General features: G+C 34.1%; 1 protein-coding gene and 1 long non-coding RNA gene across 3 annotated transcripts; both read right to left on the bottom strand.

The window, feature by feature from the left end:
* Nucleotides 1-1193: 1193 nt before the first annotated feature.
* Nucleotides 1194-2935, bottom strand: LOC127835803 (uncharacterized). Its single transcript, XM_052362238.1, has 2 exons — nt 1921-2935; nt 1194-1831 (listed from the first exon to the last, which is right to left on the bottom strand). Exons 1-2 carry the CDS (start codon nt 2933-2935, stop codon nt 1194-1196), a joined length of 1653 nt encoding a protein of 550 aa, XP_052218198.1.
* Nucleotides 2936-17715: 14780 nt separating this feature from the next.
* LOC127836565 (uncharacterized) lies at nt 17716-21201 on the bottom strand. 2 transcript variants are annotated; one of them, XR_008028822.1, is made up of 8 exons: nt 21079-21201; nt 20660-20749; nt 20248-20571; nt 19720-19749; nt 19572-19604; nt 19286-19318; nt 18252-18349; nt 17716-18107 (listed from the first exon to the last, which is right to left on the bottom strand). It is a non-coding gene; the product is annotated as an uncharacterized LOC127836565 (long non-coding RNA). The 2 variants fall into 2 exon arrangements; XR_008028823.1 differs by lacking the exon at nt 21079-21201 and adding an exon at nt 20948-21066.
* Between the last annotated feature and the right edge of the window lie 1873 nt (nt 21202-23074).

Here is a 23074-nt window from a genome sequence, read left to right as displayed (position 1 = left end):
GTGTGCAGAAACTTGGCAACAGGGGGGCTTTAACGGGAGAAATCGTGTATTAACAAGGCGATTCACGTGCCGTTCAAGCCCTGTTATGTGTTTTTCATATCCAAAACTGTTCCATGCGCAGTTACTTCCCATTGTTCATTGGATTCAATGAAGTTACTATGAACTTTGTTTATAACTCCAGCCTTCGACGACTTTCCAAACATAAATGGGGAACTGAATAAGCACCAGTTTACTCATGCATACAGGGATAAAGGCAATGAATATTTCAATCCACTTTTCAAATTATACCATCTGCTCTCTCTTGACAACAGCTTTATTTATTGGCAACGTCAATAAAGTAAAGGTTATTTACTTAACACTTTCAAAAGACTATGCTGTAAATGTAAGTGTTTATGTACCTTCAACGTTCCTGCTGTATGCTTGAAATACTTCAGGGACAATATGTTGGCAGTATTAATTTTTAGAAAATTTAGTTGGAACGAAGTAAGATAGACCTGTACGAAAGAAACATCTACCGGAACCGGATGCATGCGATAATAAATCGGCGGCGTCTGTGATGCCAATGTTAGGCCGCTGTAGACGCTGCTTGTATCTTCGTAGTTTGACCTCTACGTCGAAGGTATACTCTTCTGCCTCGACCATCTCCTCTGGCGCAGCGTCGGCGTCGGTGAGCGAGAGAATTTTATCATTGTGGACTAGCAGACATGCCACTTTTTCTTCTAATTTCTCGATAAGCGCTTGAAACTGAATGTCATCGTCTTCATCGCTCGCTTCTTCTATTTTACTGACGAAACGGTCAATAATATTTTTCAAACCTAGCCGCTGGCCTAGAAACTTCTCTATTGTCGTCGGCATTTTACTGTTTGTTCACGGCACCAATTTCACGAAGGTATAATGGTGTACTTTGAGTTGATATGCAAAACACGACTGTTCAGGTTCGATCCTTTAATTCAACTGCCCGTCAACAACAATACAAATATATATGACGTCAAATAATAATAATAATAACGCGCTAATTCGCGGCAACCGCCAATCAACGTTACGTCTAAAATCTCATATAATATTCACGACATACTGGGGGCCGCAAAATGATAAAACAGAGTTTTCACATTAGTATACGAATACGATAATCATATTAACAAAATGCTTAAATATTTAAAAACAGTCCATCACAACAATATAATGATTGTCCATCAGTTTCCATTGACACTTATCACTTCCAGGGAATAAAGTTTCGCTATTGGCCTTATGGTATACAATCCGTTACTGATTCGCGCTTTCGCCTCGTAAACATGCCCGTCCCTTTCGGCAACAACATCGACGATCACGGCAAGTTTCCATCGACATCTCGGGCCATCATCATGGATCTGCACCACGTCCCCGGTGTTGATCGTCTGCGTGTTGGAACCAGACACCCGGTGGTGCTCGCGGAGTGACGTAAGGTATTCAGTCTTCCAGCGTCTGTATAACTGTTGTATGAGCAGCTCACGTCGCCTTGCCATGCGGTTAAATGTAGCATGATCGGCTGCAGCGACAGTACTCCCGGCATCGAATGTGACGTCATCGTGTGGCAGCGTTGTAACTCGGCGACCGTATAACAGCTGCGACGGCGTGATATGCGAGGGGTCGTTAAGATCTGTTGATGCATACGTCAATGGCCGATCGTTAATTACAGCCTCGATTTCTGTGACGATTGTAAGAATCGACGTAAGCTCGTTCAATGCCGGTGGCGTTGATTTCAGGCATTCGTTCAAGCTTGGTGAATCACGTGACTGACGGCAGCTACAATCGTAGACGATGCGTATGGGTGTCGTTGATGATTCTTTTTCCACTGGGTGATGAGGGATGTAGTGCACTTGTTCAGCTGACTCTTGACCAAGTGTTACCCGCTCGATGAAGCCACGTCCGCTATGATGTCACCATGTGCCCGAGGCACTTCCGGTTCATTGCGCAACCTCTGAATAGCCCCAACAGTTCTGTTCAAGGCTATGTTGTGGTTTGTTGGTAGAGCAGGGTGGTCTTGCTTCCATGGAAGTTTGGCATGGTACCTTCCGTTGTCGTACTCAATAGCTGTCGCTTGGTATTGCTGTAGGTACTCGACAGACTTCCGGTCAGGTTCTAAAGGTGAGATACTCATGTTCTCAAGACTCCAGAAACGTTCTAATATGCTGTGTTCTGGGGCGCGCGATGCAAGTACGTTCAAGATGTGCTTATCAGCTGACGCATGAGACGTGGAGGGCATCGGACCGGACAGTAAATAACCAATCTTAGACTTGACGGTGGTCGGCCCGTTCCCTCGAACAACATGATCTTCGACAATATCCCAATAGTGGTCAGCTCCAACGAGTAATGAAATGTCAAATAACGTGTCACCTGTAACGGAATGAGCCAACTTCAATCCCCGCAGGTACGGAAGTTCCGCAGTCGATCTAAGATATCCGCATCTGATGGGAGCCGCAATAGTGGGGACGATGAGTACACTAACAGGTATCTTCTTTCTCTTCGAAACTATGTACACTGTCGTGCGTTCTAGTTGCTGTAAGCTTCTGTTATTACTTCCTCCGAATCCCGTCAGGCTAAGTGTTTCTATTCCATCACTCTCTAGTTGAAGATCGTCAGCAAGCTTTCTGGTGATAAAGGATCGCTGTGCGCCTTCGTCGACTAATATGGCGGCATCCGTTGTAGTGTGAGACGACGAAACAGGGGCAATGGCGGTCTTTAATATAACGTCTGCGTTCGACCTCTTTGTAGACGAGAAGAATACGGCGGCTTCCGGTTGCGGCGATTCAACTTCCGGTTTTCTTTGTAGCTCCTTACAGATAGAAGTGTGATGCTTCCGGTGGCAGTTTTGACAGCGTCCGTTTGACTTGCATTCTGTGATTCGGTGTTTACCCAAGCAGTTAAAACAAAGCTGTTTCTGTTTCACAACATTCATTCGGGCAGCAGTGTCAGGAAAGGTTTTACATTCACAACTTAAATGTTCTTGATCACAAAATGCACATGTTCTAGAATAATTTTGCGTATTCCTTTTGCCAAACTTGTTGCTAGGAGTGTATGAAGTCTTCTAACCATTCCCACTTGCATGAAACAATGATGTTGAGTTGTAGTCGCTAACTTCCGGCAACGCATAGGAACTTCCGGTTCGATCTCGAGAATGTTGATTTCCTTGTTAATCGCTCGTCGCAGATCTTGCAAAAACCAGTCATTATTCTCGTTTACGCGGGCGAGGTTTTTACGTATATCCATCGGCAATTTTTCCAATACAACTGCCACCAATAGGCTACCGTACATATCTTGATGTTGTCCTAGCGACTCAAGACCCCGGATATACGTTTCCATGCGGTCGTAAAACCCTCTCAAACTCGCGACTGTGGAAGTTGGTGATGGCAATTTCAATAACGCTTGCATGGTTGCATGAACAATTTTGCAATGTTGACCATACCTTTCACGTAACAATTCGACTGCGCGCGTGTAATTTGCATTCGTGAGTGCAAATCCTTCAATAGTCATGGCGGCTGTGCCCTCCAACTGTGCTTTCAAATAATTGAATTTCTGCACATCAGTCAAGTTGACATTGCAATGGATTGACGATTCGAATGAATCCCAGAACGATTGCCATTGTAATATATCACCGTCAAATCGTGGAAGTGTTAATTTTGGCAATTTATGAGTACTAGATGTACTTATCTCGGGCGCTGACTGGCCGCTGTTGTTTGATGAATTGGCGTTCACCCTGCGTTGGTTGTTTGGTGGTAGTGGACCGGATGCCTGCTGACTACCGGAACCGGATGCATGCGATAATAAATCGGCGGCGTCTGTGATGCCAATGTTAGGCCGCTGTAGACGCTGCTTGTATCTTCGTAGTTTGACCTCTACGTCGAAGGTATACTCTTCTGCCTCGACCATCTCCTTTGGCGCAGCGTCGGCGTCCGTGAGCGAGAGAATTTTATCATTGTGGACTAGCAGACATGCCACTTTTTCTTCTAATTTCTCGATAAGCGCTTGAAACTGAATGTCATCGTCTTCATCGCTCGCTTCTTCTATTTTACTGACGAAACGGTCAATAATATTTTTCAAATCTAGCCGCTGGCCTAGTAACTTCTCTATTGTCGTCGGCATTTTACTGTTTGTTCACGGCACCAATATCACGAAGGTATAATGGTGTACTTTGAGTTGATATGCAAAACACGACTGTTCAGGTTCGATCCTTTGATTCAACTGCCCGTCAACAACAATACAAATATATATGACGTCAAATAATAATAATAATAACGCGCTAATTCGCGGCAACCGCCAATCAACGTTACGTCAAAAATCTCATATAATATTCACGACACTGCTGTATGCTTGAAATACTTCAGCGACAATATGTTGGCAGTATTAATTTTTTGAAAATTTAGTTGGAACGAAGTAAGATAGATCTGTACGAAAGAAACATCTATGAAAACAATGACTTATTCTGACGATATATTTATCCGTCACGACCAGTAAATTTCAAAATAATTCCTCATTTCTTACTTTGCGCGGCTGCATTTCAAATTTGCATTAATCCACTGTTTAAACACCTTTTAGATCGAAGGTAAAGCCTCGTAATTTCTGATGGTGACTGAGTGAGGCATTTGTAAAACACAACCTTCAACTGTATGACGTCATATGAAATAATCGAATTATTTTGTCGATGTCGAATGAACAAGACATATTGTTTTCATTGTTATTTTAATTTAGTTTGATATGTGTGAATTGTTTATGCAATAATAGCGAAAATACACATTTTCTCGGAACTCCGGAACGAATTTTTCGAGCGCCCGCAGATGCCTTCGAAAACGTGTATTATCCCCATATTAAATGGATAAATAATTTAAAACTATAACACATATTAGTGTGTTTCTAGTACAATTTTCTTATAATAACCATTTATAGTTCACGAAAAAAAAATCGCTGGTGACTTCAAAAATCGAGTTATTATTTAACATCAGCACAATAAAAATGTAAGAGGGATTTAAACTAGAATTACGTTGTCTTTCTTACATTCGGAATGTTTGTCCGGGACATAACTCGAAATTTATCAGAGGTATCTACATGAAAGTTCATACGTAAATTCATTTTATTTGAAAGGTTTGCATTGTAAAAAGCCATAACTATCGATACTATCATGGCTGTCAGTATCTTTATTACTTGTCACATATACGATATGATGTCTATGTATAAGGTCGCCGTAGCGTATAGATATGTTGTCCGTCAAGCGACCGAGTTGAGAATTCTCTAGATCTCCCCAAAATAAACCAAGTACTGGTTCAACCCAGAAAACGGACTTGAGAGCCTTTAAATAAGAATTAGGCTTCCGTAGCAATCGAGCTAAAATAAATAAAAATAATTTAGGATCGAGTTTTTAATTAAAATATGTTTTAATATGTAATGAATCACAATGAATTAGCTGTCGTCAGACTAATAGTTGTGTGTTCTGTATGAGGCCTATATTTTTTAATGGTGTCCTTGGCCGAGTAATGTTTTTAGCGCATAAGGTTTATAGTTAACAAATAAACATGGCGAAGATAACAGCGTGTTATGTGTTTGAAAACATATATTAAGTTTTTATGTAAACCGATATAACGATACAATTTGACAAAATCTTTAATATTTAACATCAACTAAATGTGCAAAGAGTTTATATAGAAATTGCAAATACGTACAGCACTTGCGTCTAATAAATAACCATATTAAACATTACTCAAACGGAGTGTAGATTTATGTTCTACTTATTACACTAGGTATTTACATTTTAAACAGCGATGTTCATATATGAATTTCATATATTAATGAAATATTAATGAAATATTAATGAAATAACATTTAATATTACTTGTTCTACATTCCCTAATAAACATTTAGTAAAATGACCCTACCAAACAATACCATACTATTCATGGAGCGTTATGTTAATTACAAAACATTCATTGAACGTAATTTTATCAAAGTGGTCCATAAATATCTTCCGTTTTAAGTGTTTGACTAAAAACCCTAAGATACTCGTTAACGTGGTAAAGATTAAATAAATTACTATTAAGTTTTGACTGCGTTTGTTTTTCCCCCCGAGTTAAAAGTTAATTGCAGTATTGATCAATTAGAAACAATCATGCCACATTTATGAATTCAAGAATGCAGCAAAGCAAGGCATGAAACGAGCTGTGTGACAACGGGTAGTATGCCATATGCGGCAAGCGTATTTCCTGACCTGAACTTGGTTTCAAATTTGTGAAACGGTGTTTTTCATATTTTCCAAAATTAAGTTTACCCTAAGTATTTAGCCATGCACAATAATTATGAGAAGCTTGGTTTCTTCTATACACAATTTTCTTGGTTTCTTCTATACACAATAACGTAAACAAATAAAGGGAACTAATTCCAATTTACTTCCTAACAAACTCCTGATTTCCATGCAGCTATGCTTTGTCCTCTTCCGCATAAAGTCGCTCGTTTTATTTTCGAGAAAAATTAAGACATTTTTTAATAATGGTTGCCAAATTGTATTATAATGCGTTAGTTCGTACAATCGAGAAACACAACAGTGTGTTGAAAAATAATAGTATCGTAATAAATGTGTTCACTATGAACACATACTTTGAAATATTAAATGCTCTTGTTCAGTTCCAACTCGCGCATATTTTGAATACATATGTAGATATACCTGTTTTATCTATAAAACACGACATGTCTTACAACAAGTTAATAACCATGTTTGAATGCCATGTTAATAATCTTTGACAATAATACAACGAAAGGAGAATGCATGTATCTACTATTTCACCATATTTTAAATCGACAAAAGCATTACAAGTATCGAATTGTATATTCAAATATTCCCACAATCAATATATTAAATAAACGTGTAGCTTTGATCAAAAATATATGTTTGGTTTGCCGAGAATGCATAGCGTTTTTCTGGTATATGGTGTACATGTTTCGACGAATTACATTTCTTAAAACACGATACGGCCTTATCGTGTGTACGTATTCAGTACGAGTACGTATGTACTTGTAATTCTCTTCCGAACAAATTTCTTTACGAAAAAAAGCCCTAATAATTTCGAAATCACGATCGTGTTTTTTCTTAACCCATTTATGCCTAATGGACTCTCCCATCCTTCTAAATTGGATCAATTTATTTCCAAAATTAGGCGTGTCTAGTATATTTATTTCTATATTTAGAATATTTCTTACAGACATTTCTTGAAGCAACCAGCGCAGACCCTGATGAGACGCCGCATCATGCGGCTTCTCATCTGGGTCTACGCTGTTTGCCAATGCTTTTTTTCTAGGCGCTGGGCATAAATGGGTTAAACAAGATATTTTTTAATTAAATTTAGAATCCTTACAAGCCTGTTTCAAGTGTCGAGCTATTACATTTTGTAACATAAAATTGATAAATATTTCTGCCCTATTACTGGTTTTATTTCTACGTGTAAATGAAAAGGCGGAAAAACATACGACAAATAAAAATATTACATTGCTGTTTAGATTAAACCAATCAAACAAAACACACATCAAATTACAAATATTACAATATACGGGGTGGTGCTGATGACGGGCCCTTTACTCTCATGGCTAGGACAGAAAATTAACAACGGGTACCTCCTACATACAGGTTGAAGTCTTTTCCCGTGTGTGTTTGACCAATGGTCAATCTGTATGTTCCCCTATCCGTATTCAGCTTAAAAGCCAATCACCGCATTTATCAACAGTAAATAAGTCTGTTGTTCATACCAAACTTTGATTTACGCTTTTTTATTTTTTAATTACAAAGATTTGAGTACAGATGCCTGACGATTTAAGTGGTCATGTGGTGTACGCTGTTTTTGTAACGCGACGAAAATCAGAATAGAATGAAGTCACACATTTTTATTTATTGCACGTTGTAAAAATGATATCATTCTTTTAAAGACAGTGATTACATAAAATATTTTGGCATCTTTATTACAGACAAATACAATTCGTTTGTATCCACATATCATATTCATGTATCTGTTTCAGCCATTCCTCTCTGTTTAAAGCCTACATTGTCAACAAAACGTATTTCTATTACATGGAGTTACGATTCTTTTGTTTTTTGCCATTTCTCTTTCAATGGTCTTTTTTCGCGTTTTCTTTTCCGTTGAAACTTTATAAACGTAGATAAATAGTCATCAATAGGTAACGCCACATTACAACGAAAGTAAAACGGCTAAAATTTACGTTGTCTATACAAAGGTGTATTTGGGTCATGTTCACTTGTGTATGAATGCATGGTGCATCGAAAACATTCGTTACAATTTTATTTATATAAAAATATCCAAAATATGCATGTTACCCTCGAAAATACGAGCAATACTTTTTTAAAACCTTATAATAAATTACACATCTACAATGTCAGCAGTTGCTTTTTATTGAAAACAGGTTGTTATGATAATTGTTATTGAATGCGAATATCAATCTAAATTCAAACCATATACATTAAATAACATCACCTTAAATATTGTGTTAATATGCGAATATTCATAAAAGTGAAAAGACGTGTGTATATCGGGATTATATGAGTTCTGCATAAGTTATATTTTGCTACCGCCCGGTCGCATATTTTGGAGACGTTTGTTTCTAAATATGTTCATTCACGTATTTTGCTATATTATTAATGTACGGGTCAACTAATTAATAATAATTACGGCCCCATAACAATTGTGCTTATCTATTTTTTTCCGATAAAATATTTGATAAATTATGATTGCAAAAACACCTTTTAGTATAATTACATTTATCTAGTAAATACATATATCAAGTATTTATTGAACAATGAAAACGTTGAAGTGTAAGTCTATTGAAAATCTAATAATTAAAGCATCACATATTCCAGTGCAGGTCGCGTTGATTACTTGTGTGTGCAAGATTTTAAAAATCTTGTTTGTTAATCCACAGTGTGCATAGTCATCGTCATCTGACCTATTTAATACCATAAGACATGTTACGACAACAGTCTAAAGAGGCCTTTTCACGTTTTGGTAAATTGACAAAATTAAAAAAAGTTGTTTCAGATTCGCAAATTTTCGTTTTAGTTATGAAAATTGTGAGGAAACAGTAAAACTGAACATTAACCATGCTCTAAAATGTCCATTTTATGCATCTTTTGGCGAGTTGAAAACCTGAAAATAATAAAGCGTTGCAGCGCGAAACGATTGCATAATTTGGAAAATTATGGTGGTATCGGTATATTTTGTGAAACTTAGAGGATATCTTATATAAAGTAAAAAAAAAAACTCTCAGAGCATGAGCACGGATTGTCGAGTGGTACTTACCTGGTACAGAGAATACCGTGATCACGGTGCTTTGTTCTGGGGGTTTTCGAGCAATTTGCGCGATAGATATAAGTATTTACAAAAATGTCGGATCTTTGGGCTGCTTTGGACAATCAGACGGTGGACACGGATATTACGAGTAGGACGGTCCGCTTCCAGGGAAGGCGGGGATCTTCAATGGTGCATGTGGTCAACATTCTGAAAGAAAAAGGTTGGACCACTGAGGACATTATTGTATTTGCGTCTGGACCCCTTAGGAGCAGCAATTACGATGTCGTTTTCGACGATCAAGCTAAGTGCAAAGCTTTTTTTTCAAGTACCAATGGCCATGTCAAATATTGTGATGCTGCTTATGACATTACCTTGCAATGAAGACAGGTTGTTCAGGTTAAATTGCACTGGCTACCAATTTGTACCAAACGGGCCATAATTAAGGAACTATTTTCCAATTGTGGTAGAGTGGTTAGTGTTGAAAACGAAATGTATCAAATTGGGGACTTTCAATGTCAGTCAGGTACCCGCATCGTTACCATCGAGGTTTCAGATGCGGAAAAAGGCTTCCATCCCCCACCTGCTTTCATTTCAGTGTGGGTCCAAGGCATTGGTAACGATGCGGGGACGTCCCCCTCTGTGTCTAAGGTGTTTCGAACTCGGCCATGTTAAGGGAGAATGTCCTGGCAGAGCCTCTGGTGGGACGAATCAATCTTCAGGGACATGGGCGGACAAGGTTAGACAGAAGAATACGGACGCCAAATTTACTCAAGAGGACAACCCCCCGTCGCAGTCCACCGAGAAATCAGGGGCTACTGGAGTTGGTGAAAATGTGGCTTCGGACGTCTCGGTTGAGCCGATATCGGAGTCACAATGGCAGGAGACTAAACGCCGTCCAAGGAAAGATGGTTCAAAGGTGAAACCTACGCAAGAGGGTCGCACCAAAAAGACAAAGTCAGCCAAGCAACCCCAAGAGGAGAAGTCCAAGGTACCACAGGTCGCCCAGACTCAGACTACAACAGTGGACAAGGGTGAGGCCCATTCAGAAACAACAAACATGGAGGTGAGTGTGGCCAGTGCAAAGAGGAAAGTGGAGGAGGTTGAAAATTTTACTCTAATGCCTCGTAACAGGTTTGTTAGTGGCCGTATGCCGGCAGAGGATGACGGTTTGGATGCGTCGGAAGTGCTCACCCAGGATGGCATCTATGATGGTATCCTGGAGGTGCAATCCCCACATACACATTAATTTTATATCTCTGTCTTCATAACGGACTTCGCTTTTGCTTAATGATTTTGAGTACCACAACCATAGATTGGAAACGACGTGCTTACATTATGGACTACGATGTTGCCTTTCTCTTTTTATGCATGTTAATTAATGAAGTAATACTTATTATATTTTCTATATGGTGTCCGTTTGTTTATGAGTATTTGTTCCATTATATTTGTGTTATGTTTACGTATGTAAAACATAACCTCTGTACACATGTAGTCGGTATACCTATGCTGTACTGGTTATATGTCGGCATATTGTGTTTTGAGTTATTTTTAAACAAACGTTTTCAATTGTTTTCAATTATCTCCCTTTTAGTGTTTCCATGTAATTGTCTCCCCTGTCATGTTCATATTGATATGCATACACATAATTCATTTATATACATTGCACATCTTGTTCATTTATATCCTCGATTTAGTACGTAAACGCCCTCCGTCTGATTTATGTCTCTATCTCCAATACCTGTATAAACCGTATACCATGTACAATTTACTATCCACCGATTGTTTTCATGTGGTTGAAATTATAGCTTAAATTCTCAAGCGATACACCTTGTATCGTCTGCTGTAATTTAGTTTGACCGAGTCAGTATAAAAAGCCCGTTTATGTTCATTTCAAGGGAGCAGCAATCTTTATTTGTTCATGTAGAAACTACTGACTTGATCATTTATAACTCTCGTGTAGTATGTCGTGTACGTTCAGTTTTAATAGTAGTGTATATATTGTACACGCCGCCATGTTTGTTTTGTATTGTGAACTTAGTAGATATTTTGTTTAGAGGTTACACGAAAACAACACAAACTTAAAATATGTCTTTAAACGTACAAAGTTGGATTTAGATCCAAAATTAAACAGCAATGTATTTAAGATTATATTTTGCAAAAAATAAACCTTCTATTTTATGTATACAAGAGACAAATATTGATATTTATTTAAATGCCAAAGCTGTGGAAAATTTTATTTCTAATGATTACAAAATATATTTGGAGTTTTTCTCAAGGTCAATCGTGTGGAGTTTGTACGATTATCATTGATAAGAATAGTTCATGCAATAGTTTCCAAACAGATTATGATGGTCGTTTTATTTATGTTGTATTGAGTGCTTTAATCAAAAGTTTAGAGTTTGTAACATATATGCACATAATGCCCCTGGTGATAGGAATGAATGTTTTGATTTTATTTAAAAAAATACTTAATTACTTCATATAATCTAATAATAATTGGAGATTTTAATTTTGTTTTTAATTCCAAACTAGATAAATTAGGAGGAAACACTGATAAAGTCTCTGTTGGTTGTGCAGTTTTTAAAAAGAGAATTGATAATTTTAAATTAAAAGATATCTTCAGACATTTACATCCTTGTTCAAAAACATATAATTGGAGTAGAAAATGTGTTAATGAAACAATAAGTTGTAGACTTGATAGAATTTATGTAGGAAATCTTATTCTTAATGCTTGTTATGAATCTTTAGTTATTCCTTTTCCTTTTTCTGATCATGATTGTATCAGTATCTCCATTAAATGTGATGCTTCCAATGAAATTATAGATTTAGGTAAATCCTACTGGAAACATAATAATTCTATATTAAAAGATAAAGATTTCATATCAGCTTTTGAGTTCTATTTAAAAATTTAACAAAATATAATTTGCATACATTAGAATGGTGGGAAAATGTAAAAAATAATATTAAACTTTTCTGTATTGATTACAGTAAACAAAAAGTTATAATTCTTATAAAGAGATTAAAGATTTAATTAAACAATATCATTCATGTATATAAGAAATTAGATATTAAGACTAATTTAAATAACTTTCACTCTAATATATTTAAAGGGGTTTATATAAGAAGCAAAATGAATGTTATAAATAATAATGAAAATTCAAATACTTATTTTCATGATAAGGAATTCAAAAATGCCAGTGATACTATAATAACTCATATCATTGATAATAATGTTGATAAAAAATCTACTGATGAAATTTTAGATACTTTTAAATCCTTTTATCAAAATTTATATACTGAAGAGCCTGTTAATGTATCATTAAATGACAAATTTTTAAATAATTTACCCAAGGTGTCTGATGAAGATAATCAACTACTTTCAAGTTCACTATCTTTAGATGAAATACATTTAGCTCTTAAACAAATGGACCATACCACATCTCCTGGTAGTGATGGTTTATCTTCATTAATTTATTTTAAGTTCTTCCATTTATTTGGACCAATTTTTTTAGAATTATATAATACATGTTTTGATTTAGGTTATATGTCTGACTCTCAAAAATTGTCATTTATTTCACTTATTTGTAAAGATAAAAATGAAAAACCTTCAGTTAAAAATTATAGACCAATATCTTTATAAAATATTGATAGGAAAATTGTGTCAAAGGTCTTGACCAACAGATTTAGTAAGGTTTTGGCCTCTATAGTTGGAGTTTCTCAAACTTGTTCCATCCCAGATCTATTTTTGATAATGTCCATCTCATTAGGAATATTATTGGTTATGTCGAGCAGAAAACTTATCAGCTTGTTTCATCTGCTTAGACCAGGATAAGGCCTTTGACCGAGTGTCATGGCCTTTTCTGTACAGTTCTTTACAAGCATTTGGTTTCCATGATAGTTTTATGCATCTGATTAAAGTCCTATATGAGGACATAAGGCCATCAGTCATTGTAAATGGACATATTTCTGAGCCATTTACATTGACAAGATCAGTTCGTCAAGGCTGTTCTTTGGCACCCTTACTATATGTTCTATGTTTAGAGCCCTTTGCTAAGATTATCCAAGATGATCCAAATATTAATGGTATTAAAACTCTAGGTGGAAAGTTTCATGTAAAGATGTCCTTATATGATGATGAAAATACCACCGGTCTATCCGATGATAGGTCAATGTCCTTCTTTTTTTAACCTGTTTCAGACTTTGAAAAGGTTTCAGGGTCCAAAATTAATTATAAAAAAAAGCTGTGGAATGTTTTTTGGGAAAATGGAAATCAAGGTCTGATCATCCTTTTGGCATTTCGTGGGTTAAAAATTGCAAATTATTTGGGTATAAATTTGAAAATGACTTAACTGAAGATGACATATTTCATGATTTACTTATTAATTTTGAAAGAACCTTAAATTTATTGAAAGCACGAGGTAAGTCTTATAAAGGTAAAAGTTCAATCTTAAATGCTTTTTTTTTCAAAAAAGTGTATTTTATACAAGCTCAATTAATACCTACACATTATGTTAATTTAATCCAAAGATTATGTTTCAATATTATTTGGGATAGAAAATTTTAACCTATTGCTAGGAAAACGTTATATTTACCTGTCTTAAAAGGCGGACTTAATGTCCCAAATATTAAACTGAAAATTAATTCTTTTTACTTATGCCATATTTTTAAAATTATGAATAATCACCCTGCACCGTGGGTAGAATTTGCAATCTATTGGATTGGTATCCAATTAAGAAAATATAACCATTTACTTAATAATATCAATACACCACGCAGTGAGTTCATTCCGCCTTTTTATGAAAAATGTTTAAATGATTTTAATAATTTTGTTGAGAATTGTAAATCTCAAGTTCAATCATCTTGGTCCGTTAAATTGATTTATAATTATTTCATAAGAGTCTATGAATCCAGTCCCAAAATGTGTTGGAACCTATAAAATTTGTTGATTTTAATAATTCCTTCAAAAACTTGTTTTTTTGCGCTATTGATCCGGAATGTATAATTAATTGTTTTTACTTATACACAATGTTCTTTTTACAAATCAGTTTTTATTCTCAAAAAAATATTGTTAAATCCAGTAAATGTACTTTTTGTTCTAAACCTGAAACAATAGATCACTTATTTGTTCAGTGTTTTATTTCTACTCCCATTAATAAAGTATTGTTACTTTTAATGCATGTTGTTACGGCAGACAACCATAAACTATCTTTGAAACAATTCCAATTTCTTAATGTTGATTACTCATATGGTCCGGAAATTATTTATGTATTTTTAGTTTATTATCCGAATCAAGACATATCATTTGGAAGTGTAGAAATCAAGTGAAATTTGACAAAAAAACTGTTTTCTCCTTTTGATCTTATTTGTAAATTTATTAACAGACTAAAATATCTCGCAATTTGTTAGATTTTAGAAGACTTGACTTTGAAAACTTTGATCGTATTTGGGGAGATTATTGTGATGTCAACACTAATGGAACTGTTGAATTTAAAATGGATTTAAACCGATTAATTTATGTTAGTATTTATTTATATTTGTTGAATGATCTTCTGTTGTTTGCGTTTTCTCTCTGATTTCAATCATTATTTCATACATTATGTAACCCAGCGTTGGGCTTATCCCATTTCACTCATTGAATTTCTTTATCACTATGTATAATCGTCATATCATAACCTCATTTTCAATCATGTAGGTCATAGGAAACTTGATTAATCTTTCTTTAAGTAAAGAGTTGTTTTCAAAATTTACGTATTAATGTGCATAATTATATATATTGTTCACACTTATTTCAAGCTTAACTAGATGGTGGGGCTGGGGCGGGTGAGTAGTGGTACTGAAGACTCTCACGTGCTTCAGCTCCATCAACTGGGGCAGCTGTAGACTTTTCAGACACGTTCCTGGCGGACCATCACGGGGAGTGCCCGAGCATGACCTGGGATGGTTCGCTGGGAACACCTTTTTTGCTGTGTAGTATACTTTTGTATATTGGTTATTGCTCATGTAGATTGTTAAGGAAGTGTGAACTATTCACATTTAAATTAATGTGTATATAACCTTTTTACTAATTAAACACGTGCAGACGTTAAAAGACTAAACTGAGTAATTATCATTTAAAAACGTGCAGACGTTGAAAAGACTGTGTTATTGGTAACTATATAATAATTAGTTTTCGTACTTCTTTTACTGATGTTAAAATATTGATTAAAGTCACCTTGTGTTGTATATATGCATTTAAAAGTCTTTTAGTGGATACTTAGGGCACTCTACACCCCAAGATATGTCATGAATAAAAATTATGAACGAGAAAAAACGGATGGTCGAGTGGTCTAAGCGGGATACTTCTTACATCCAGGACTCCAGGGGTCACTGGTTCGAGTCCAGTTGACGGTTACTTTTTTTCTTGTTTTAATTGTATTCTTATTTTTTACTGGAGATTTTTAGGTCAAATGTTTAAATTTATCAATATAAAGCATTGAATGACACACTTCAATACATGCCAAAATCTGTAAAAAGGCCCCTTTAGTAAATGCTATGTTAACTCAATAGAACGTATCCTGGTCCATATCTTCAATATTATGATATGTAAGAGTCTGTAATCAGTAGAGCTTTGCCGTGTGATGTAGATGAAACATATTAACGATCTGCATCACATCTATTTTGTTTTACATTTTTCGGTAGTTAAATCGCTAACCTAATACTTGCATTTATCGTATATTTAAATGAACGATAAATACAACACTGTAACATAAATGGTATTGTCTTGAAGTCTGAGTACCCCCCCCCCCCAAAAAAAAAAAAAGAAAAAGAAAAAAAGATAATGTACAAGTACGGCATGTTATTTTGGACACATATTTTCAAATTCAATATGAATGTTAATTAGCAAACGTGACTTCTTACATTTTTACCAGTAATGGCTATTTATCTTGACTTTTTTTGCTAATTTACCAGGATGATTAGAAATATTACATGCATCAAAATTATATTCCAGATTATTTGTTAGAAGCTAGTAAGACAACTTAAGCGAATTATTTTCAAAATAATTTTCAAAATTGCATCAGTAAGCGTTTGTTAAAATTTGATAAATTAAAACTGTTGAAACGTTATGCAAATTCTTCATAGCACTTATTACATAGATGCTATATAGGTCAATTTTATATCAATAACGTAAGCCGCCAGTCTACAATGGCAACGTGAATGACTGAGCGTTTATTATTCAATACTTCCTCTTCGCCTAGCAACCCTGTGTACAAACTGAATACATGATTACCTCGCGTGCAACCTGATAGCAGAAATCCAGGTCAGACTATCTGACAATCAATACTGAAGCGCAACTTGAATTCTGAATGTTTATTGATAAAAAATGATAACAGTGCACTACGAAGTCTTCAACAGTTTTACGTCGAACACAAAAAGCCAATCGTTGTACTTGTTTAAATTTGCAGTGTTTCTTTATCGCTGTTATAATACTTGATTTGTGTTTGTCTCTATTTCGCAGTAAATGTTGCAGCTCATATATGTTTGTGTAGTGTGTATATTTTCGTCGAAACCCATTGTGTAGTAAATGTAGTATGCGTAACAATTCAGCAATATGTAACCGATGCTGTATTCACAGATAAAACTACATTAAAGGGACCGTCAACCACAAATGACGAAAAAATACCGTATTTTTTACAATTATTAGTTTATATTGATTAAAATATCACGACTGGTTTATTACATTACTTGAAAATAGTTCATATTTTCAGTATATTCGGTAATAAAATTACGCGATGTGAAATCGAAAGTACATCGCGAAAATAGGTGAATTAACGATATACACACTATAAATAACGCAAGTAGATTGATCATTTTATATATAAAATATATACAATTCACTATGCATCCACAATTTGCATTCCTTGGTTTACCACGTGACGATTATGATCAATCTACTTGCGTTATTTATAGTTAACTGGTAAATACCTGGTACCTGTACCCAGTAAAATTTTTAACCGAATATACTGAAAATATGAAAACTTAACAACTTGTTTCAAGTAATATTATATAATAGTCGTGATATTTAAATCAATATAAACTAATAATTGTTAAAAAATACGGTATTTAAGAACTTTTCTTTTTTCGTCATTCGTGGTTGACGGTCCCTTTAATGTCTAGTGTTTTAGGTCAAACTATTCATGCATTTAGTCAAAATCTTAACATTGAAAATAATTGTGCCTATTTTATTTGCGAAAAACTTCAATTAAATGTAGGTGGAATAAACTTATGTTTACGTTTGTAATCTAGTATAAAACATATCAGTTATTTTTTTATTTCGTTCTGTCTTTTAAACGCATTTTAAGTAATAGCAGCAGCTGTTCGATGCGTTCAAACGATAAATGAGGCATAACACTATACTCATTCGTTAGTTTTTTGTTATAATTTAATAACACTCTGAATAATATTGAGAAACCATTTATCAAAGCAAACGACTTATACCAGTAGAGATAATTGACACTATTTAACATATATATCATAAAAGAAAGTGTATGTTTTTTCTCAAAAGTCAGTATCTACTCACATCTATGAGTGTAGTTCAAAATCAAGTAGCAATAGTTTATGGGCATAATGTAATATCATTATTAGATCTTAACATCGAAGTTGTTATCTTAAATAATTAACCGATATATTTGGAGAGTGCATGAATTGTGTTGTAATAATAAAAATGCGTGTATCAGTTTTTAGAAAACACACGTCAATGTTGATGGGTTCTTTCTTTTTCTTAACCGTTGATCTGATGGCTGCTAATCCGTATGCCTGTGAAAATATATCATAACAAGTATATCATTCAGATTTTGCTGCAATATCACACATATTTCAAGAAAGGATTTATTTATCATCTAACGTTAGTTAGTGCATATAATATAAACTAATATTTATTGACATGAAACTAGTTGTTACCTGTATGTTTGAGATATATCAAGATGCTTGCTCCAATGCATACCAGTGCAAGGCAAGGCATCCAATGACAATTCCAATAATCCCACCTATGCTCAGCGCTGTTGACCAGATTAAATATACATTAACATAATATGACCTATTCATTTTTATTCGAATTCATGCAGAAAAAATCATTGATATAGTACCTGCTTATTAATACAACAATTGCATGAAGTAAGAAATACTTGAAAAATTCTAGTGACACACGTACTGAAAAACAAATTTCATGCAATGCTTTTTTGAAAAATGATCAGATTGTGCCATTAATAAGACCTTTACAACTGGATATAAATAATAAATGTTCATATAATATTTGAAAACTGTTATACGTTTAACATAGGTGATATTTGCACAATTATTTTGCATAATAATAACGTCGATGTGTAGAATGTCTTTACCGGCTTAAGAAACAAAGACATAAATATACATGAAAATATTTTTTTTCTTAAATAATGTCATTATCAAATGAACAGTATTAGCTTGACAAGGACTTGTTCGGACATTAAAATATCAAGTATGTGATCTGGTAATAAATAGCGCATTCACGTTTACAAGTAAAATACTAAAATTGTGCTTATGAAGGATATTTGAATAACAATAGTCAGTGTTGATTAAGTCGTAATAAATCATGCCTTATGTTTACCATTAAGATGTTACCTATATATTGCTTTAATTATTCACAATAGATCTCATATTTTTGATAAATCGTTGAATCGGGGAGGAAAGTGTAAATGAAATGGAATAAAGATAACATCATTATTAGTTGTGTAAAAGTCAAAGAAACATAATCAATTGTTTGTGCTTTCCAAAATATTTTTACAAAATACATGTGTTCCTTTAACAGTTATAAAATTATGTTTTCATGTGTTGTATTATCAGACGTATAATGATCGTTACTAGCATGACTACAATTAAAAACAATGCTATTGGTGCACATATCCAGAGTAAGTTAGTTCCTGTGTTGTCTGTTGCATTAATAAATGTAGGTTGTTTACTTTTGGTAGTACTACTTTCGGTCGATGTTGAGGCTGAAAAGAAAAAGAAATATGCACAGCTTTTAAGTGAAATATCATAAAGCTGAACATATATTAATTAAAATGAATACAAAATTTATGTATTCCTTTTAACAGTAATTAAATCATGTAACCATGTGTTGTTTTATCAAACGTATTATAATTGTTACTTGCATGAGGTCTATTAAAAACAATGCTATTGCTAAACGTATCCAGAATAAGTTAGTGTCTGTATTTTCAGTAGTATTTTTTAATGTAGGTTGTTTACTTGTGGCAATTGTACTTTGGGTGGATGTTGAGGCTGAAAAGAAAAAGAAATATGCAAAGCTTTCAAGAGGAATATCAAAAAGCTGAACATTTAATTTAAATCCTATTATAATTTGTGTAAGCTAAAACGAAATAACAAAATATCTTACTACCATCTGCGGATCCTGGTGTGGTCGATACTGCAATATATGCATTTTAGAAAAATTATAACCATGTGTTTTACCTTTGCGAGCGCAAATATATTTTGTTTTCATGTTTACAATGTTAATTGGGCATTTTACGAAACAGTTCTTACCAAAGAATGATTAATAGTCATATGTGATGTTAAGGAGTACTGAACGGAAGCTTAAAGCCAAAATTTAATACGTACTGCAGATATAAGAATGTATACTGTTTACTTATTACATAGGTTTTTGATCGACCATGCTGTTTTAAGTGGTATATACGTATTATTATAAAAGGTGTTAAATGATTCTTTTTTCTCGTTCTTTTATATGTTTTGCATTTTAATGTTACAAACGCCATGATAATCAATGACAGCATAACACTCGGAAAACAGCAAGTTATACAAACCAGGTCAACACAGGCCGACGCAAGACTAAGGAATATTACAAAAACATGAAGGAACTAAGAATAACTAACGAACCGCATGCCGAAACCATTTTTTTAATAATTACCTGTGTATGCTATATTAAGCGATGCAACATCCGTTGAGCTTGTAGAACAGGAATAAACACCATTAGAGGATTGCGTGAAGTTTAATATTGTCAGTTTCATCTCCTTTGATCCATTGCCCAGATCATTTACAGCAACGCCGTGTAGTGTAGGATTAGTTACTTGGGTATCCAATGAATGAACTGCAATATCACTATCGTTGTGTTTAAATTTGATTTCCGAAGAACCAGGGCACACTACACACTTCAATGTAACATTTGTTCCTAGACCGAATGCATTATTATCTGTAGACAGAGTACTGTTACAAGAACTGACATCTGCAATACCTGCAATCGAATAAGTTGAAGTTAAAAAAAGCAAGGTCCCTTATTAAATTGAGAAATCAAAAAGAGGTCTGTGTTTAAATAGAATTACCTGTTATACAAGTTGAAGTCACGATCCAAATGGTTATGAAATACTTGAAAAAATCCATATTTCGTTACTTTCTTCTGTTTGGGATATTGTCTGATTTAGGAAAAAAAATAATTTATTATATAAGAGATAAATATACAACCTTGTGATGTTTACGCTAAATGTATACATGTAATGTAAAAATGTACAATATTATAAAAACTCGCTTTTTATAAATTTTAAATAGCATTCGATATTTTGTCCAAAAACGAAACAACAGTGTATAAACTTTGATTGTACATCATTTTTTACCATTTGTCAAACCGGATGAGAATAGCTAAACAATTTAAGATTGTCATATTCCTTGACAATAAAGAAAGAAAAACGCTAATAATATCATAGATATAATTGTGTTCCATTAAATAAGAAAATCATTGACATACAAAAAAGTACACAGCTTTAATCACAAACTGTTGATGTGTCTCTTCTACCGTCTTAACACCTCAGACTACTCAAACACTTCCTACTTTAATAGAAACATGGACTGTGTAGAATGGACACAAACCCGTTTATACACAACATGCCATCAACTGGCACTGAATTTAACTTTAATATGTTTTTTTCGATACGTCGTGTATTTTCAGTTTAAATTCTATCAGTATAAATTATTGTTTATACACTATCAGGCTTATATATTATACCAATGTTTATGTTTTTGATGGTGCAATACCGTATTTTATTGAAACACATTGTTTAGTTCAGTAGTGAAATTGCCATGTTCATGAACGTGATACATATACACGTTTGAGATAAAAGGATAAATATAGACCTTTTGTGATTTTTACGCTAAATGTATACATGTAATGCAAAACTGAACAACATTATAAAACTAGCTTTTCGTAAATTATGAACGTGTCAATATCGTCAAAATTGTCAATACTGTTTTTTTTAAATTTACACTGACGACGGACTTGTTATTATAGTTGAGCATCGTATCCATCCCTACCCCCATAAACAGTTATACAGCGGTTACAGACTGGCAATTAAATATCATGTGTAATGAATTATATTGTATATTTTGAGGAGTCATCGGCATACATTAAATTAGTATGGATGCTTCCCTAAGATACGAACATTCCCGTTTTAGATAGGAACAGACTCGTGATATTACACATCGATAAAAATGTGAGAAGTCAGCTGCACGAACAAGTAAGTAAGTTATCTTATTATAGCAAGGGGTCCTTTATACCCAACATACCGACAATCTTCCGCAGCGAACACAAACACATACGCAGTGTGAAAAAAAAAATAATAAAATAAAACAACAGCATTGAGCGCGCCTTGACTCTTATTCATAGATACTAACATTATAAGCTGGAATCAGATGCGTACACAATTAAACAAGAGTTGACTACATTGTTCTGATTTAGCAAATTATATTTAGATCTAAATCGCTCTTATTTTATTTCCAGTTTCGTGAGACGTCAACGTTTAGCTCAATATAACCATTGGGTCATGGAGTTGGCTCATATTTTATTAAATGTGTTACAATTATTTATCTTGACTGTAACTAACCCTAGTACATGTCTTGGGCGTTGTTAAGTGAAAACCTCACTCAGACGAAATGTATGAAGATGTATGCATGTGCATATTAACCTTATTTAAACGTACTCTATAACTGATTATGTGCAGTCTAACACAAAATAGGAAAATGAAAACGTTCCATTCAGCATATATACCCAAATATAACCAAAAAAAACAATTTCTATTGAATCACAGTAAACAGGCAGGGAAGAAACATGTTTTGCTATGCCCAACTCTAAACAATCAGCATCAACATTATTAAATGAGATCAGGTTGAGCTTAAATTTTTCGTAAAATCAAAACCTGATCATTTCACTAAATGCCGTTTAACTTTTAATATGTGTCCATCTACGGTCAATGTGAGCAGTACCATCATAAAGTGGAATGTTAATAATTGCAGTTTTAACAACTGAGTTAGTATTCACTACTTATATCTTAAATAAATCACACATAAGTTATTAAACAAGAACAATTATAACAAGTATGCTTTAAGTTTGCAATTTACAGTCTTCGTATGTATAAATTTCAGATAGAAATAAAATATGCATTTGACTAATATCATAGAGAAATATTGTTATCATGGTCATTAAGTGTTATGGTTATCATAATATTTCCTAGTTTTATCTTTATTTAAATGCCAAATTGTTTTTTTATATTTTGAACCCCAAACATGATTAGCATGTTATAGAGATGGTTGTAAAATAATTTGTTCAAACTTTGTTGCTTTAAGTAGCACAACTTTTCATTAAAATAATTAAGCATTCAAAATCATCTATAGAAGAAAAGTTTATTTTCATGATTGTCTCGGACTGCAAATAATCATTTATTATTTACATTTTGTCAGACGGTTAGCCA

This window comes from Dreissena polymorpha, chromosome 6 (genome assembly GCF_020536995.1).
Source record: "Dreissena polymorpha isolate Duluth1 chromosome 6, UMN_Dpol_1.0, whole genome shotgun sequence".
Lineage (NCBI taxonomy): Eukaryota > Metazoa > Mollusca > Bivalvia > Myida > Dreissenidae > Dreissena > Dreissena polymorpha.
The sequence above is the reverse complement of the archived record's forward strand: the minus strand, read 5'-3'. Positions and strand labels throughout refer to the sequence as shown.

Coding starts and splice junctions, on each gene's coding strand:
- LOC127835803 (XM_052362238.1), bottom strand. CDS start 2,935: ATGAATGTTGTGAAACAGAAACAGCTTTGTTTTAACTGCTTGGGTAAA. Junction 1,832..1,920: donor GGAAGTGCCTCGGGCACATG/GTGACATCATAG, acceptor CTCATCACCCAG/TGGAAAAAGAATCATCAACG.